The sequence below is a fragment of the Podarcis gaigeae genome (genome assembly GCF_964106915.1).
Source record: "Podarcis gaigeae genome assembly, chromosome: 13".
Classification (NCBI taxonomy): Eukaryota; Metazoa; Chordata; class Lepidosauria; order Squamata; family Lacertidae; genus Podarcis; species Podarcis gaigeae.
In genome coordinates, this window is record NC_139689.1 from 28,418,778 (window position 1) to 28,438,683 (window position 19,906).

At 47.5% G+C, this 19,906-nt stretch overlaps 1 protein-coding gene across 23 annotated transcripts in view; it reads right to left on the reverse strand.

Moving 5' to 3' along the window:
* Positions 1 to 19,906, reverse strand: part of KANSL1 (KAT8 regulatory NSL complex subunit 1) — a 154,262-nt gene that overhangs the window by 7,766 nt on the left and 126,590 nt on the right. For 8 of the 23 annotated variants that reach the window (XM_083708469.1, XM_083708473.1, XM_083708467.1 and 5 more), the window contains 7 exons: positions 18,350 to 18,465; positions 16,571 to 16,766; positions 14,908 to 15,073; positions 10,811 to 10,996; positions 7,806 to 7,960; positions 748 to 872; positions 486 to 543 (listed from right to left, as the gene is read on the reverse strand). In XM_083708469.1, the coding sequence (XP_083564595.1) occupies positions 486 to 543; positions 748 to 872; positions 7,806 to 7,960; positions 10,811 to 10,996; positions 14,908 to 15,073; positions 16,571 to 16,766; positions 18,350 to 18,465 (1,002 nt within the window). Of the gene's footprint in view, positions 1 to 485; positions 544 to 747; positions 876 to 7,805; positions 7,961 to 8,344; positions 8,507 to 10,810; positions 10,997 to 14,907; positions 15,074 to 16,570; positions 16,767 to 18,349; positions 18,466 to 19,906 lie in introns of all 23 variants that reach the window. The other 15 variants (XM_083708480.1, XM_083708461.1, XM_083708463.1 and 12 more) reach the window with 3 other exon arrangements.

Genomic DNA, 19,906 nt, shown 5'->3' on the forward strand with positions numbered 1-19,906 from the left:
TAACTGGACTTTACCTAGTACTTTCGCCGAAAAAGCACCAGCCACCACAGAGGAAGTACAACTCTGCTTTAAGTTCAAATCAATGGCGCGAATGTCCAAGGCAGGTGCTCCCCCTTGCAGTGGATATTCGAAATTGAGAGACACACCAGCATTGAGCCGCCCAAGAAGAGAGCTCTGACTTAGGAGGAGCACTGTATGCCTCATGTGCACGCTTTATGACAGAAAGTCACCCACAGGACAGATTTTGCCATGCTCCTCTGATGAAAACTGCTTACATGGAATGCTGCCCTGGGCACAGAAGCTCCAGAAGGGCCTATTTATTTTATTACTTTATTTTGGTTAATCTATAACCAGTCTTTCATTAAAACCAATCGTAGAGTGGAATACAATAGGAAAATATGTAACACAAAATGAAATATTGTGGGGGTGGGGAGGGAGAGAGAATCAGTTTCACAGAGGCCATCGAGGAGAACCATTTGGATTACCTCTTCGTTGTCTTCATCGGGGTTCACCTTCAGGCCACCGATATCCACCACACGCCAGCTGCAACACAGGTCAGCAGAGAAGTCAGTCAACTGGAGAATGGGCGGCCATCCTCAATACTCTGGGCACTTTGTACAGCCAGGCAAGAAACTTGGGGCTTTTTTGGACCACCGTCAATGTCCCCCCCTTCCTCACGATGGGGAAAACCTAACTTTTGCACATTTGTGTCCTTGTGGGTCTAGGGCCCTCCCCTCCTGTGCATACCTCGGCGTGAGGATTTCTTTGTACTGCAGTTTCTCTACGCGGGTCGTCGCAGCCACAGACATAGGGATGACAATGTTGTTAATATCGAAAGAGCTTTCGCCTCTCCTTCTCCGCGGCTGCTGCTGCTGCAAAACACAAAAAGAAAAATGCTCAGGGAAGGAGGAGGAGGAGGAGGAGGAAGCACTTCCAACAGCAGGGAGCTGCACGAAGCAAGTAAGGCGATGGCCCCTTTTCGGTGTTAACTCTGCCTAGTGATGGCGCAAGGCCAGGTGGCTGCCCAAAGAGATGGAGTCTTGTCCCTCACCAAAAACACTCCAGGGTGGTTTGTTTTGTGCCACCAACCTTCAAACCAAGCCCCAGAAGCCATTTCCCTGTCAAGCTCATCCTATGGAGGTAGTTTGCGCATCTTCTCATTTCCTTCTTTAGTATACCTTCATCCAGGGAATTTGGGCCACGGCCTTTAGATACCCACACACTCAATTCTTCTCCAAAATGGAGAATTATGTTGCCACTTGTGCATTTCTCTCTCCCCAACTCAAGTTCAGGAGCGCATGCTTGTGAATCTGTTTTACCCAACTGCAAGGATCCTAGGATCAATTGGTTTAAATATTCAAGGGGGGGAATGAGAGGTCATTAAGAGTCAGCAACCACCAGAAAGCTCAGAGCTCCTGATTCATGCCTTTTCTCACCCCAGTGTATGTCACCCTGTGAGGCAACAGCACAGCTGCCATCGCCACCAGCCCAAGAAATTCACAGCCACAAAATGACCCACAAGGAAAGGCATTTGGTCGGAATACATTGGAATTCCTTGCATGTGCAGAAAGCATTAACAGCCCTGCAGTGATTTCTGAAAGCTGACCGACTAAGGCAGCAGAGTGGCGCCTTACTACACTTGGAAGAGAGAGCAGGTAGCAGAAGGAGGGTGGGTGGAGGAGGAGGGAGTAGATGCTCTGCACTATCTCTCAAGCCAAGACAATCCCATAGGAAGGATTACCTGGGCCTACTGTTGTTAAGGGTTAACACAGAGAGAATTACACCCTTTCCAATCTCTAGAATTCTTTTTGCCTGTCTCATAGCAGTGTACACGGGACATTATCAAAGTTCTGGGGGTATTTGAGAATAAATTCTGACTGCAGAAGGCATGGGTAATCTTTGGCTCTCCAACTCCCAAGGGCAAGACTATCAGTCATGTTAGCTGCCTGAAGCGAGAGACCAAGAACATCTGAACTGGTTCCCCATCCATGACTGAGAGAGAGAGGGATAATTGATTTGGGGGAGGGGAGCCTCTTTCGCCTGCCCTCTGAACTTTCTGATTGGGTACCTGCCAGGCACAGGGCCACGCCCATTTCAGTCTTTCTGAACGACTAAAGCGCAGAGATGCAACCAAGCCTGAACACCGTGCGCTTCTAAAAATGCCTACCCTCCTCCAAGCACAAGTCGCCCTCTCCTTGAATCCCAACATTTGTGAATGTTCTCCGACACGTCTTCCTGAATATCCATAGCAACAAAGGGCTTTTTAGGTATTCAGCACATCTCACCCTCGCCAGCTTTATGCATTATCTTAGCAGCACATGCCTTGCACACCTGGGGATGCCGCTTCTTCCCCGAGACGCCACTGCAAGCTTCAAAAAACATTTTCCGTGCACAAATGTGTGCTTTAAAAAAAAACCAAGAAAAAAACCTTCCTTTTTTTGCAGCAAAGGCATATAGGGAGGCCTTCCTGGCAGCTTCCCCATAGCTCCCACTCTTCCCTGGCTTCATTCCTAAACAGCTTCCCAAAGTACTGGCATGGCTTGCTGTGTGTGCCACCTTTGCACTTCACCTGTTTGTCAAGGGGGTTGATCAGGATTCCAAGACCCCACCACCACCACCGCCCCACGTGCAGAATTTCAAGACCTGTTCTATTGCCGCTCGGTTATTTTATCCTTTTCACTTAAGACCTGAGAATCTACAGTTTCTCCTCCTTCCCTATCCCTAAAGACACGGTGCAGATCGCAGTCTGTTCGGATCTTATCTCAGAATCGCAACAATCCAAGGAGTGGTTATCTTGCCCGTCTAGAAAAAGGGTCGTGGCTATACCAGGAAACCAGAACCCAAATCTTTGTAGACTTAAAAAAAATAAAAAATCCACGTTTGTACCCAAGCCCTTGGGATGGGACAGATTATAGACAAGCAAAACCAAACAAAAACAAATCTTGGCAGAAGCTGCCGCAATTTACCATCGTCTCAATGCTCTCCTTCCCACCCTCAGTGTGAAAAAAGGTGGATGAAACCTGAATACAAACATCTACTGTTGTTAAAACTATCCTTTAATCACAAGATGATTGAGGCGAGGTGATTAGTTGGGAGGGGTGCTGCTGCATAATCTAGGGTATTTAACTGGCCTCATTATAGCCCTGTAATGTAGGAGAATAGGATTGTTACACACAGAGAAATCCTGACACTGATTGGCTTAAGCCAAAGTCACTAGATGTACATCAGTGGGCCCCTCTGTTATTTAGGCACCTGAAAGGTCCAATGAAGTATGAAGTAGTAAGAGCCAATCAGGGAGGAGGTACAAACTTCTCAATGGGTTCAGTAGCCTCCCTCTTGTATCTTTTTAATCCCTGCTTGCCGTGGCGAAGGGGCTTGAAGAACTCAGAGAAGCTATGAACTATGCCGAGCAGGGCACCCAAGATGAACAGGTCATAGTGGAGAGTTTTGACCAAACGTGATCCACCTGGAGGAGGAACCGGCAAGCCACTCCAGTATCCCTGCCAAGAAAACTCCATGGACAAAGACAACAGGCATATAAAAGATATGACGCTGGAAGATGAGCCCCTCAGGTCGGAAGGCGTCCAACATGCTACTGGGGAAGAGCGGAGGGCAAGTACAAGTAGATCCAGAGCTGATGAAGCGGCTGGGCCAAAGCCGAAAGGACGCTCAGTTGCGGATATGCCTGGAAGCAAAAGGAAAGTCCAATGCTGTAAAGAAAAATATTGCATAGGAACCTGGAATGTAAGAACCATGAACCTGGGTAAGTTGGAGGTGGTCAAAAATGAGATGGCAAGAATAAATATTGACATCCTGGGCATCAGTGAACTAAAATGGATGGGAATGGGTGAATTCAGTTCGGATGACCATCATATCTACTACTGTGGGCAAGAAACCCGTAAAAGAAATGGAGTGGCCCTCATAGTCAACAAAAGAGTGGCGAAAGCTGTACTGGGATGCAATCTCAAAAATGATAGAATGATCTCGATACGAATCCAAGGCAGACCTTTTAACATCACAGTAATCCAAGTTTATGCACCAACTACTTGTGCTGAAGAAACTGAAATTGACCAATTCTATGAAGACTTACAAGACCTTATAGAAGTGACACCAAAGAAGGATGTTCTTCTCATTATAGGGGATTGGAATGCTAAAGTAGGGAGTCAAGAGATAAAAGGAACAACTGGCAAGTTTGGCCTTGGAGATCAAAACGAAGCAGGGCAAAGGCTAATAGAGTTCTGTCAAGAGAACAAGCTGGTCATCACAAACACGCTTTTCCAACAACACAAGAGACGACTCTACACATGGACATCACCAGATGGGCAGCATCGAAATCAGATTGATTATATTCTCTGCAGCCAAAGATGGAGAAGCTCTATACAGTCAGCAAAAACAAGACCTGGAGCTGACTGTGGCTCAGATCATCAGCTTCTTATAGCAAAATTCAAGCTTAAACTGAAGAAAGTAGGAAAAACCACTGGGCCGGTAAGATACAATCTAAGTCAAATCCCTTATGAATACACAGTGGAAGTGAGGAACAGGTTTAAGGATTTAGATTTGGTGGACAGAATGCCTGAAGAACTATGGATGGAGGCTCGTAACATCATACAGGAGGCAGCAACGAAAATCATCCCAATGAAAAGGAAATGCAAGAAAGCAAAGTGGCTGTCCAATGAGGCCTTACAAATAGCGGGGGAGAGAAGGCAAGCAAAATGCGAGGGAGATGGTGAAAGATACAGGAAATTGAATGCAGATTTCCAAAGAATAGCAAGGAGAGACAAGAAGACCTTCTTAAATGAGCAATGCAAAGAAATAGAGGAAAGCAATAGAATGGGAAGAACCAGAGATCTGTTCAAGAAAATTGGAGATATGAAAGGAACATTTCGTACAAAGATTTCCATAATAAAGGACAAAAGTGGAAAGGACCTAACAGAAGCAGAAGACATCAAGAAGAGGTGGCAAGAATACACAGAGGAATTATACCAGAAAGAAATGGATGTCTCGTATACCCCAGGTAGTGTGATTGCTGACCTTGAGCCAGACATCCTGGAAAGTGAAGTCAAATGGGCCTTAGAAAGCACTGCAAATAACAAGGCCAGTGGAAGTGATGGTATTCCAGCTGAACTATTAAAAATTTTAAAAGATGATGCTGTTAAGGTGCTACACTCAATATGCCAGCAAGTTTGGAAAACTCAGCAGTGGCCAGAAGATTGGAGAAGATCAGTCTACATCCCAATCCCAAAGAAGGGCAGTGCCAAAGAATGCTCCAACTATCGCACAATTGCACTCATTTCACACGCTAGCAAGGTTATGCTTAAAATTCTACAAGGAAGGCTCAAGCAGTATGTGGACCGAGAACTCCCAGAAGTGCAAGCTGGATTTAGAAGAGGCAGAGGAACCAGAGACCAAATTGCAAACATGCGCTGGATTATGGAGAAAGCTAGAGAGTTCCAGAAAGACATCTACTTCTGCTTCATTGACTATGCAAAAGCCTTTGACTGTGTCGACCACGGCAAACTATGGCAAGTTCTTAAAGACATGGGAGTGCCAGATCACCTCATCTGTCTCCTGAGAAATCTCTATGTGGGACAAGAAGCTACAGTTAGAACTGGATATGGAACAACTGATTGGTTCAAAATTGGGAAAGGAGTACGACAAGGCTGTATTTTGTCTCCCTGCTTATTTAACTTATATGCAGAATTCATCATGCGAAAGGCTGGGCTGGATGAATCCCTAGCCGGAATTAAGATTGCCGGAAGAAATATCAACAACCTCAGATATGCAGATGACACAACCTTGATGGCAGAAAGTGAGGAGGAATTAAAGAACCTTTTAATGAGGGTGAAAGAGGAGAGCGCAAAATATGGTCTGAAGCTCAACATCAAAAAAACGAAGATCATGGCCACCGGTCCCATCACCTCCTGGCAAATAGAAGGGGAAGAAATGGAGGTAGTGAGAGATTTTACTTTCTTGGGCTCAATGATCACTGCAGATGGTGACAGCAGCCACGAAATTAAAAGACGCCTGCTTCTTGGGAGAAGGGCAATGACAGGCCTAGACAGCATCTTGAGAAGTAGAGACATCACCTTGCCAACAAAGGTTCGTATAGTTAAAGCTATGGTTTTCCCAGTAGTGATGTATGGAAGTGAGAGCTGGACCATAAAGAAGGCTGATCGCCAAAGAATTGATGCTTTTGAATTATGGTGCTGGAGGAGACTCTTGAGAGTCCCATGGACTGCAAGAAGATCAAACCTCTCCATACTGAAGGAAATCAACCCTGAGTGCTCACTGGAAGGACAGATCCTGAAGCTGAGGCTCCAGTACTTTGGCCACCTCATGAGAAGAGAAGACTCCCTGGAGAAGACCCTGATGTTGGGAAAGATGGAGGGCACAAGGAGAAGGGGACGGCAGAGGACGAGATGGTTGGATAGTGTTTTCGAGGTTACCAGCATGAGTTTGACCAAACTGCGGGAGGCAGTGGAGGACAGAGGTGCCTGGCGTTCTCTGGTCCATGGGGTCACGAAGAGTCGGACACGACTAAACGACTAAACAACAACAACAACAACAACATAAAATCCCAAATAGCATGATCATGTGGCAACATGTGAAATGGAAGACTGTGCTCTTCTTACTGAATGAGTTAGAATGAACAAATTTATTTAATACCTCTGGCTTATTTAGATTTTTACATCTTGGACTTCTTCGAGGGCCTTGTTTTTAGTATTGAATTTATCTTTTTAACAGTTCAACAGATACTGAGGTTTCCTTGCATGAAGTTCTTCTGCTCTTAGTCCAACAGGATCAACTTTCCATTCTCCTGTGCAGCTGCTTCAAGGCACAAGCACCTCCCTCGTGGATAGAGTAGCAACATTCAAAACCCTTTGAAAAGGGGGCGCCCTCCCCTGATTCGTGAGCCAAGCCTGCCTTTGCTCTCTTCAGCCCAAGCCTCACCAGTCTTAGAACCCCGCCCCCTTTGCTAAAGTGCCTTCCATTGTCTGCTGCAGACTCAACACCATTTCTTGAACACAGCCTATGCCTATTCTGTCACACTTAACAACTTCACTCCGGAAACTGATGCATGAGCAACCAGACTGGCTTGGCCCAACAGCTGGTCCCAGGCTCCAAAACCTAGGTGGGAGACTGAACCTCAGGCCTACCCCTCATAAGAGTAAGGAGTTCAAGCAGTGAGAACCACAAAACCCACCTTTTGTGTGAAAACTCTGGCACAAAAGCTTAGCTCCCATGCCATACAAGCAGGGAATATGTCCGTTCCTCTCTCTGAAGATGTTGCTGAACTACAACATCCTTGATCACTGACTGTGTTGGCTGGGTCTGATGGGAGTTGGGAGTCTAGTAGCACTGGGAGGGACACTCATTCCCCAACCCCTGGGGCCCTGCTGTAGCTCAGCCAGAAAGCCAGCCCAAGAAATTGCAACTGAAACAGCACATACTGCTTCCCTGTTTACCCTGACTCAGGCTTCCCTCCCCTTCCTTTGTCGATTCCTGTCAAACTCAGCTGGAAGCTCCTTTGGGGCAGGGACCTCTCCTCTTACACCAGGCATAGGCAAACTCGGCCCTCCAGATGTTTGGGGACCACAACTCCCATCATCCCTGACCACTGGTCCTGTTAGCTGGGGGGTGATGGGAGTTGTAGTCCCAAAACACCTGGAGAGCCGAGTTTGCCTATGCCTGTCTTACACTCTGCGAAGCGCATTGCTTAGTGAAGGAGCAAGTATCACAATGATGACTACAAGGCTTTGCTTTAATGCACTATGTTGGGGGACGGACTCCTGGGAGGTACTTACAGATGCACTGGAGGCTCCCAGTGAGCTCGTGCTGGCAGAAGGGATGGAGTTTTCCGAGGAGGTGGACAGCTGCCGCACAATGGGGCTGTGGGCCACGGAGGCCATGTTGCTGGAGAGGTAGCTCGGGCCTCCGATATCTGCATGGTGCTTCAATACTGCACGGGAAGGAAGCACAAAGAGAGGAGGAGAAGAGGAGGAGGTGAATCAAACAGTGCCTATTATCACCATCATTGCAAAGCTTTGCAGCAACCTGTAATCAAGCAATCCGTACCAAAAGGAACCAGAGAGCACACTAGAGAGAAAAGGAGAAGAACCTCATTGGGCAGGACTTACTTTCCTGAAGGAGGAAGTTTTAATGACTTCCTCCTTTAAAAAAAAAAAAAAGTGCACAAGAAGACAGACTGCAGCATCTGACACTAGGTGCCCCCTTTAATTCCCCAGAAGCAGCAAGCACCCTTCTCCGAAGCTGGAGGGGAGGACGAGAACAGGAATGCGAAACCCAAGCTCTCCCCGGAAAGACCTGGCTGTGGCCAGCCTACCTTCGCTTCTCTCGGAGGAGCTGTCCCGCAATCGCTTTTTCTCATGAACTGGAGTCAGGATAAGCGAGCGCTCTGGCGCTCTCTCGGCCTTGGGGGCAGCCCTTAGATCGCCTAAGGGCTGCCTGTGTGCCTTGTCTGGCTCGGTTTTGTGATGCGAGCAAGCTGAGGAGTGGAACAGAAAGAGAGCCATGAAAACGCCCTGCTTTCACCTCTCTCTCCTGGCCCGCAGGGCGCAGCCGACACACACACACAAAAAGAGGCGCGGGCGGGTGCCCCGCTGCACAGCTCCAGACAAGACCCCAGGAGCTCACACCAAGCATTGTAGCCGGAAGAGGACAGGAGGCGCTCTTTGCAGAAATTCCCCCCAAGCCAACAGCTGAGTGACGACCCAAACAGGTCTATTCTTTCCCTGTGATGCAGCCTAGTTCGTCTTGCAGTCACAGTGCAAACGCAGCTGCACTGCTCATAGCTGCCTGTCTCGACCAGTTCAAGTGAAGGAAAAGAGGCAGGGCGCTTTTCAGCCAGTGTGTTCGGTGTGGCTGGAGGAGCAGGAGGGTGAGTGGGCAGAGGGGAAGGTGAGCATCCACTGAAAGAAAAGGAGATCTGCAAGCCTAGCTACATAGTGCAGACCAATGTCCTTAGACACACCCAAGCCTTACAATGACTTTGAAAGGCCCAGCAGCTTCCATTTTTGAGAGCTCATTTGTGGCCCACATTTTTGGAACAGTCTACCAACAGATGCGGGAGAACTTGAAGCCCTCCCATTTGTCGCGGGACTCCAGCACCTGCCACCCCCAGCCAGAATGGCTTATGGGCCAGGATGATGGGAGTCAGGAGTCCAGCATCATTGGGACTCCATCCCCAAGTCTACCGGATGTATTCTTTAGTGGGTCTGAAAAGGCAGTTGCAGTTGGCATTGCATGACCATAGCAAAACATTCTGGCAAATCAAGAACAGGGCTGTGCATCCTCCTTGATTTTAAGCAATGACCTACCTTTTCAACTGAATCACCTATGCACAACACTCCCGGTGCTCAGGCGGCATCCTCCAAACAAAAAGGGTGGAAGGGATATGCACACACTCTGTCCTAGTACATTTAGGGGCATGCAGCCGTGACTTAATCATCATTGTGGCGTATGAAAGATCAAGGGTCTGTGTGAGCATGTGCAAAGCAACTTTCCCATTGACCAACCATGACCAGCACACCCAGACTCCAGCACACATGTGGGGTTAGGGCGAAGGTTGTTCCAGGTCAGGCAGCTCAAGACCAAGCACACCCTCAAAGACCACCTCTGCTCCTATCCTCTGCGGAGAGGGGGGGAAGCTCATGGTAGAACACAGGCTCCGTCTGCTGAAGGTATCCAATGCTTCCTATTGCCCTTTAAAAGGAGCAGAACGAAAGCCTCTGCTTGAAAGCTGTGGCAAGTTAGAATATGCAAAGGATCAGATCAGGAATGAGGAACCGGCAGCATTCCAAGTCCATCTGGACTACAACTCCCATCATCCCTGACTGCTAGCCAAACGAGTTAGAGCTAATGGGAGCTGGGAATCCAACACTGGGGGGGGGGCACAAATTCCCCACTCTTACTGCAAGTGGAATAACCATCTGGCTCAGAATGAAGAGAGGCCCTTGCATCTTTTGAGATGTGCCATTTCTTTCCCATCACCTTCCACTGTGCCGTGTGGCTGTTCAAGAACTGTTGCATTTTTAATCTCTTTGGCGCTTCATAAACTTGACTGTGGTTACCTTCTCAGTCACCCTGTCGTCTTCCTAGCAACCCACTGAGGTTAAACTCCCTGTTCCTTACTGAGGGCCAGGGGCTTCCACAAGGCCAGGCAAGGGAGCCCATAGCAGGCGACGGGACTGGAAACCAAATGGCGAAAGTTGAAAGCTTCTCTGTCCCACAGACTGCAACTCTATGCTTTGTTGTCCCATGGCCTTAGTGCTGACTGCACACCTGAAAGGGTCTTTTAAAGTTGGTATTTAATATTTAAAAATTGTATTCTGAAGTCTCTTCTCTACAGTTGTACTGCATTGCAAAATGCTTTGTCAACTTTTTAAAAACCCCACATACTAAGGCAACACAGCCAGCCTCTAGTAAAGCTTATGTGAAACTGGACACATTGCTAGAGGCTGATTACTGAGAAAGAGAGGTTTTTTTTCGGGGGTGGGAGAGGCCTGCCTTGGAATTATGTCCTCTAATCTGGAAGCCCAGCCTAAATTCAGAGATGTGGGGAGCCTGCCTGCTGATTGTTTAGGGAAGGAGAAAGTCGTTCACACATGCTCAAAGACACTTCCTTGTTTTCTATTTCACATGTTCCAGGGCTATCCATTCAAACCAGTTCCAAGGCAGAGCCCTGGGTTCACACGAAGCCATGCATGCAGCTCACTCTGCTGTGGGACACAAGCAGGACCCATTTGGGTAGTTCTTGCCAACACACATCAATCAACAAGAGGACACTTACTGGCTGCAGCTAAGAAGGTGTTAACCAGCTTGTGGCGGTCCTTGCGCACGGAGTCAGGTAAATTGGTGGGAGGCATGGAGGGCCGATGCTTCAGCGTGAGCCTTTTGGGAGGCTTGATCTTCTCGCAGGGCTTGTTCTGCAGCTCGGATTTCAACATGCTCTGGAAATGCAAGCTCATTGGTACATCTGCGGGAGAAAGCAAGAGGGGAAGGCATTGCTACACACTTGCATGTAATAATGTTGAATGCATGTTGAATGTCGAAGGGATCACAAATCACAGTCATAGGTTAGGGAGGGACCCTGAGCATCATCTAGTCTAACCCCCTGCAATGCAGGCATCTCAACTCATGGTTCCCCATCCAATCTGAAACCATACTGGACCATACTGCTAAGCAGCTTTGCAAAGGTGCTAGTGATTTTTTATCGCGGAAGCATCATCGCGTACATTTGGTGGCTCACAGGAGACTGTAAAAAGAACTAGTGATGCACATGGCTTTCAAAAAATGGAACAGGTAACTTCATGCCATCTCAATGCTACCACCACTCCCTATAGAGATGACATTTCTGCCCTGGCCAGAGGCAGCTTGAAATTCCTTCAAATAAGAGAACACCAGACTGCTTGAAAGAAAACCAAGAACATGTTAATGGAGAAGAGCAGGGGTAAACAGGATCGTGGGTGTCTCACTGGCTGTGTCAGGAAGGGGCGCATGCTGCCTCAATCTAAAGATGGCCCCAATTTAAAGCTTCTGTGTTCTGTGGATGCCAAAAATGATCCCTTCCAAGTTTTGCACCAAGCAATCAAGATAAAGTGTGCTTGTAGAGTTCATGTGCAAAACCTATGCTGCTTCCAGCATACAGTGAGCCATGGGGAGTGCACATATGGAAGATGAGGGGGAAAGCAAGCTGGGTATGGGAAATAGGCCACTGGGGAATAAGGCAGTGTCTGTAGCAGCCAGCGCCCTCCCTCCCTCCCTTTGAAGACAACCAGTATTGCCCCTGCACTTCCCAAAAGCCAGAAGCAAGCAAATAATATATATATATTTTTCAACAATCTGTACACCACACTTAATCACAGTCATCTCGAAGAGTCGTAATGATACTAAAACAGTAACTTCAGAATTCAATTAAAAAGGCATGCTTGAAAAATAAAAAGGGCTGCTTCTGACGCAACAAGATGCAGAACTTCAGCTCACTCGAAACTCAAAACATTGAAAGTAAAGTGGAAAGGTGACATTTCAGGACACAAGTTGGGGTTCAAGAACAAGAAGGGGAGTTTGCAGTGCCTGCTGAACTACCAACTTCTACCTCTTAAGATGCTCACAAAGGGCTTGGTCCATATTAGACACTGACAGTCCCCCTTTTATCTTCTGTATTATCTGCAGAAGGTATCTGACTGACGTGACCTGCAGCAGCCAGGTTTATAACTGTGGCTTCACCCCAATGCTATGCCAACCATATTGGCTACCTTTCATTTTTTCTGGGCCTAATTCAAGGTACCAGCTCATAATCTATACAGCCTGGCATCAGCCTTCACAAACTCAGTGCCCTTCAAATGTTTTGGCTCTTCAAGTGGGCTGTCGGATAAGGGATGCTGCACTGCTTTCATTTATGATTAAGTGTTTGTATATTTCATGTGATTTTATTGTTACTTGTTTTTTGTTGCTGTGCTTATAAGTTCTGGGCAAGAAACAAATGGGTGTGTGTGTGTGTGTGTGTCTTCAAAACTTGTCCTACTTCTGGCTAGGAGGCAGAGAGCATGCCTAGAGTAGTGGCTCTCAGAGCACAAGGAAAGCCTTTCTAGTCTCAAACTCCTCTATGGTTTCCATCCCACAATCTGTTTCATTTGGTAAGGAGCGCTAAGCCAGACAATGAGATCACTCACCAGCTGATGGGGCAATGACCTCAAACGCTTGAACATTCAGACATGTGGGCATCTTACAGTGCCACTGAGTGATGCTCTATCCCTGTGTTGCTGCTGCTTCAATCTGCTTGCACCCTGCAGATGTTGACGGACTCCAACTCCCACCAGCCCCAGTCAGCATGGTTTAGAATGATGGGAGCTGTAGTCCGAAAACATCTGCTGGCTACCCCTGCCCATAAGCGAGTAGGAATGACTGCTGCAAGCTGAATTTACTTATTTTAGAAGGAGCTGTGTCATAAGACAGTTTTTCAACCCCTCTAACCCTTGATGCAGGGAGCCTGATGGAGGACCCCTGTATATATCTGCATAAAGGGTAAAGGGACTCCTGACCATTGGGTCCAGTCGTGGCCAACTCTGGGGTTGTGACGCTCATTTTGCTTTATTGGCCGAGGGAGCCGGCATACAGCTTCCAGGTCATGTGGCCAGCATGACTAAGCCGCTTCTGGCGAACCAGAGCAGCGCATGGAAACACCGTTTACCTTCCCGCTGGAGTGGTTCCTATTTATCTACTTGCACTTTGACGTGCTTTTGAACTGCAAGGTTGGCAGGAGCAGGGACCAAGCAACGAGAGCTCACTCTGTCATGGGGATTCGAACCGCCGACCTTCTGATCGGCAAGTCCTAGGCTCTGTGGTTTAACCCACAGCGCCACCTGTGTCCCTATATATCTGCATAGATACCATAAATTCAAAGAAAGGGGATTTCATAGACTCATAGAATTGTAGTGTTGGAAGGGACCCTGAGGGTCATCCAATCCAACCCCCTGCAAAGCAGGAATATGCAGCTGCCCCATTCAGGGATCAAACCTGCAATCTCAGTGTTACCAGCACCACGCTCTAACCAACTGAGCTATCCAGGCTTTCCAAGTAGCACGCAGTCCCTCCTCAGGTCCCAGCAGAGAAGGCTGAAGCAGAGGCTGCTATTCTGACGCAGAGGTCAAGGGCAAAGGCTTAAGGGAGAAAGGCCAGTTGGGCAACGAGACAGCAGGTGAAGAAAGGGTGTGAGATGGAGATATTAATAGAAAGACGCTTAGGTGCCAGGATGAAAAGGGTGGAGGAGAGAGAAACCACACAGAGCAAGTGTATCCATAACAAGCTGGCAATTACGGCCGTATGCTGAGAAACAAGGGGAGGGGGCAAGATGTGAACTGTTGGATATACAGGTATCCAAGGGCTTTGCACTGCGGGGGTGCAAGGATTTTATGAATAGGTACAAGCAAGCGCATTGCTGATTAAGTCAAGTAATTCTCTCTGATCTGCCAAGCCCAGCTGAAAACGCAACCGTCTAAGTTTACTCTTCCTCAAGCTCCCTGCTGCACTGCCAGCCAGCATCTGAATGCGCCAAAACGGCCTCGTCACCTGCTGACAGAGGGAGAGGAAGGGAGAACAGACAAGTTCCTCTCTATCTAGCCAAGTGCTTCCGAGCAGCAGCAGGTCTCCCCAGGGCCCGCAGAGGGCGCAGTTTTCAAAGCCCTGATTAACATCCTCTCTCACCAAGGTTGTTATGATGTTATTACGTCATCTGGAAATTTCCAGTCGGATACCAATTCGTCCAGACGAGGGCAGAACCTCTGACGAACCGACTCGTACGGTGGGGCGAGAGAGCCCAGCGGAGGGAAGAGGGAAACAAGACGCCTGCTTTGCCTAAATGTTCAAATGATACCTACGGCTGCTCCAGCAGAGCATGCATGCCGTGCAGCTCAGAAGCCATCAGCAAACTAGGTCAGGAATGCCCGGAAATCGGTGCCAAAGCAGCTCAGCACCGCGGGAGAGCCAAAATCACAAATGCCATTCTCCAGGCCTCTCCCATCCAAAAAGATAAAGGGGTTTGTGCTCTGCAACCCAGGTGGGCTGCGTGCCTATCTCTGTGGGCTCAAAAAGACAGGCAAAAACTTACACACACACACACACACACACACACACACACACACACACACACACCTGACCCACTATCATCCATGGCACATCACAGCTTCCACTTTCAAGGGATCACAGTACCAGGCAGAGCCAGCCAACCTCTTCTGATATACAAAATGAACGCTTCTCTTGCAAGCTGGATAGAGTTCCCCAAATTAAGCTGGAGGGAGGGCGAATTGGGGGGTAATCTCAATGTCGTCCTCTTTCCCCACTACCAACATTTAAACATGGTGCCCTTTTAACTGCACATGGCTTGCTTACCGTCTGGGAATGAAAGAACCGGGTGGATGCAGGAGTCCAGCTGAGAGAGGCGCTCCATCAAGGGGGCTTCGTACTGGATTTCCGGAGGCACTGAGCTCCGAGTGCCACAGAGGGCGCACAGGGGGTTCACGTCGCAGCTGCACCGCCCCATGCTGTTGCGATGGACCTGGGCACAAGACGGGGATGGGGGGAGACGGTCATTTTTATTTCATTTGTTATGCTTGTATCCCACCTGTCCTCCATTTGACACCCCCCATCCCGTTTCATCCTTGTGAGGTAGGCCAGCTAGTCGCTTCAAAGCCAAGCGGGCATTTGAACCCTGGTCTCTCAGGTCCTAGGCCAACGTTCTTAACCACTGTGCCACACTGGCTATCGGAATGTTTTCAGAAACAAGAGAGCCAAGCACCTGCTCATTTCATGCTCAGCACACACCCTAGATTATCCCTTAAGAGATGGCAGGGCCTAATCCAATCTAATCAATTCTGGTAAACTAAATTCATCAATTTCATCTCCAGGCACACTCTGGGCTTAGGAGACTCTCAAACATAAAGTCAGGGCACCCTGGACCGCTGCTCTTTGCCTCTGTGGAGGACACCGAAGCCAGTTTAACCTGTCTAGTGAGTAATTCTAATTAAAGAACCATTGTTATGCAAGAGTATAGGAGGCTGTGTGAGAGGCTGCAACTCCAGACTACTTCATCACCACCAATCCTTAACTGGGGAGGGAGGGTTGCTTCTCCTAAATCTCCATGACGACATCATGGACCCATATTAACAACTTTCAAAGGTTTAGCCTTTTTATTTCTTGTGTTTGTTAACAATCTTTGAAAACACAGTACTTTCTCAAGGTAGCATAGACTATCTGATCAAATCAGTTTACATCATGTAACAAAGCCTTATTAAAATAGCAATACAAGAATGAAAGCAGAAAATAAGAAAGTTCTGGTTTTTATGCTCTTGCGGAAAGCCACCTTCACTCATTTCCCAGAATCAGGGAGCGAATAAAGGCAGGCATGAAGCATGCAGTCTCTATCTGGAGAAACAGTCAAAATTAGAGGGTCCCCATGAAATCAGTATAGGTCAGGAAATATGGTTTCAATATAGCTCCTTGTCTCGCTTTGTTGTAATGAGCAAATATAGAAAAGCAGCACATACATGTGAGATCTGTTTAAAGTAGCAGTATTTGCAGAGTTCTTAAAATTCAATGTGGGGTGCTTTTTTAAAATAATCTGGATAAACTTGGTACTGAATTTTTATTTTATTTTTAGACATAGCCAAGGGAGCGGAAAGCCCCTCCTTGCCCATTGGACCAGTCATCAGGCCAAGACAGCACAGGGCACTCTCTCCCTTCCCATCCACCCACACCCTGCACCTAAGAAGGAAAAACAAAGGAGGAGGAGGCTTATCAGAGTCTCACTGCCACCACCAAGTTTGACAACCTTTGCTTTATCTGCACATCACAGCGGCCCAGAGCACATACTTTACAGCGAGATGGGTACCGATATCAAAATGCAACCTGGGCAAATTCTTGCATGGATCCATCCTGCATTCTTTTTTTGCTTCCTGCTGTCCTCCTCTCCCCTGCCACCCCAAATCACCAAAACCAGATTCCCGCCGCCAAGTGAAAGACAAGAGGCGACACACCCATCTTCTTCCACACTGACCTTTTTGGAGAGTGGCACCAGGCTGCTGGGTCGAACAAGCCGCCTCTTCTTGCAGCTGAGGACAGGGCGAGTGCGGGCTGCTACACAGGTTCCATCAGCCGCTGAAGAAGCCACATTTAGCCTCTGCTTTTTGCGCAACAACTCATCAGCGTCTGAGCTGTCTCCCTGAGCGTGCTCTGTCAAGCCTGGCTGTAGACTGCCCAAGAAGGGGGGAAAGCAGAGTGTTAGGTGTCTCTACCGCTTAACCACAACCCCACTATGAGTGAAATGTTTCCAAATCCCTGTTGTTTTAAAACAGAAAGCAAATCCAAGTAATGAGGAACTGAGACCCAGACTTTAATGCCCTAGGATAATATTCTGCTCTTGGCAAGCTAAGTTTCTCCAGCTCTGTTCGAAACGCAGGAAGGAACCTTGTACCAAGACAGAGCACTGGGTCTCCTTAGCTCAACGTTGCCCACCCCAGCCCTCCCCAACCTGGTGCCCGGCAGGTGGTATTGGGACTACAACTCCCACCAGCCCCAGTTAGCATGGCCACTAGTCAGGGGTTATGGGAATTGTAGTCCAAAAAAAGCACCTGGCGAGCACCAGATTGATAAAGACTGGCCTATCAAGGTATGTTGAATTTTTCAACTTTCAAGTTCCCCCAATCAGGGGTGCTAAAAAGTTGTAACATGACTTGGGAATTCAAAATATATTTTTGTTAAAACAATATAATTTAGTTTTGCTTGGTAGGTAAAATGTGTGTAAAACTGCACAGAAATCATTAAAAATGATTGCCAAGAACTTGCAGTTATATTTGTTGTTGCTAACGACGACAGCATAGCATTCTGTTTTCCAAAAGCAGTTTATGTGCTTCTTCATCAAGCATAGACCTACCAAGCTAAATGTTATCCGATCACAAAAAATAAAAGCAGATTTGAATTCCTCACACCCAAAAACATATTTGAAGACACTTCACTGAATAAAATTTGCAAGAATTTAGTTTCACCCCCTAAAATGACATTCCCTACTGGCCTTCACTGACAGGCAGCAGATCTTCAGCCAAGAGCTAATTCACATCTTTACCAGGAGATGCTGGAGCCTCAACAATGTGGGTTTTGCATGCAAAATATGCCCTCTGCCACTTAGCCATGACCCTTCCCTTTGCCTCTCCTCTCCCACCTGCCCTTCCTACCTTCAACCTCTTGCTCTTTCCTCTGCAGAAGCCCACACTTCTCTCGCACACCCCTGCTGTGCTCCTCTTTCCTGCTATAGCTTTGCTCCTCCTTCAGTCAAAGCTGTGCCTAGGGCAGCACTGTCCTCTTTCACAACTTCCATTCTCCCCAGTCCTCACACAGCAGCACCCCCCCCCCAAACTCCCTTCCATGCCAATCTTCCTCTCTAAGCCCTTAAGAATACCCTGGCTCCATTTGCTTGTCTCCAAAGCATTATACCTGGCCTGCATAGCATTTCTAAGAAAGGTATGAAGTGGCACTGAACAAAAGCTATAAACGTGGGCTGTGTTAATGTTTCTAGGAAAGGTACAGGCTGGTGCTGGGAACAAATGCTATAAACTGTTCTATTTGGACCGTGCAACGTTTCTCGGAAAGGTATAAACCGGTGCGGAATAAATGCTATAGACTTCAGGAAGATTTTGACTCACACACAAGCTGCAGTACATCAAGAGGCAAACTCGTAACCGAGGATGCTCACTGAGGAGCATAAATGTTAGAGCATATATTATCATCTCAATTCCCCCCTCCCTTTGGGGTGATGGGATGCACTCTGCAAGAGCCTTACGTGTTAATAACTCCATTGACCGGTCTCGGCACTCCACAAGTTTTGGCAGGTAGGGACTCTGGGGTATTGCCAACGGATGAACAAAGGTTCTCTGACGAATGGGAGAGGCATGTGCCCTATGGGTAGAGAAGGAAGGGGTGTGTGTGTCAAAAGTTGTACAATTCCAAAACAGCCAACATATCGTTTTTCTCCTGGTTCTCTTGATACGCCATGGCAGCAAAAATCACCCAGAGTTATTTGGCATTTAGATTATTGTCTTTGCAACTTCTGCATTTCTGCCTCTTAAACAACACAGAACATAACAGGCTGGAACACAGGCTGGCGACTTCAAAGCCCCACTGACTCAGGGATGCCCAAGAAAAATTTCCTTCAACCTTTACAAATGCTCTTAAAAAGCGAAGGTTTTCTTTGGAACAAAAGGCAGCAAGGCAGGTTTGCCTGTTTTCAATGTCTAGCTTTCTATTATTCATCATGTGATCAGTCGCTTTCTTACAGAAGGTGCCTTGCACAGCTGAGGGCATCTCAGAAGGTATCAATGCACACATACCATGACATATCGCAACATACCCTGCAATTTCCTAGGAAAAAAATGTAACCCTCTTGAAGCTGATCGTGAGATTGAACATCTCAGCTTAGAAGTAAAAGTGTGTTACTTTTCCTTTTATTTTCACACATTTTAAAAGATTATTACGTAGGTAACAAGCACAAAGAATTTAAACCAGAGCTGGGGAACTTCCCTCCAGATATTGCTGGACATCACCTCTGACATTTGGCTAGGCTGATGAAAGCAGGTCGAACATCATATAGAGAACCACAGGTTTAAATAAGGGTCAACAAGTCAATTCTGTATAAAACAGCTCCTTATCCCTTTATATAGCTGTATTGCAGGCAGTAGTCCTCCAATTACTGGTGTGTGTGTGTCTATACACATATGCAGGGGGGCCCTTAATGAAATCCACCCTCCCAACTTCTAATTTTTAGCTGAAGCATGCCTCCCCCTTAGACTCCTAAAAGAGCAGACTGCGGGGTTGGGGGTGGCCCCCTATCACCCGGTAATGTGAACACGAGTTGCTAGCCAGGGATCGCAGAGGCATTTCAAGGACCGGCCCACGTTTCTCCAGAGTGGAGAGCGGCACTGTCAGATTAAGAAAACTGTATATTACATCCAGCTCCACTGCCAAATACAGTCTGCCCTGCATTTGTACTCAGCATTCTGCATGTATTATTGTGCGAATGACAACCTGCATGTTAATGGCCTGCGATCAGAAGCACACAATTAGCAACACCCCTTTGCCAATCACTGCTGTCCGCTCTAAGGAAAGAGGTGGACGGTTACCACCCTGCAAACTGCCTGGGCAAATGCAGCTGAGAGGTCCTATCATAGCACCTGCCACCTTTTCCCAGGCTAGGAAATAAAAAGCCGCCTTGTACTGGAGCCAAAATGTGGGTATATAAAAAAATATTTTTATCTGCTCCGATTAGCAGGGCCTCTTTGTGGCTTCAAAGCAGAGGCCTCTCCCAGCTCTGCTACCCAAAATGCCAGGGAATGAACCTGGG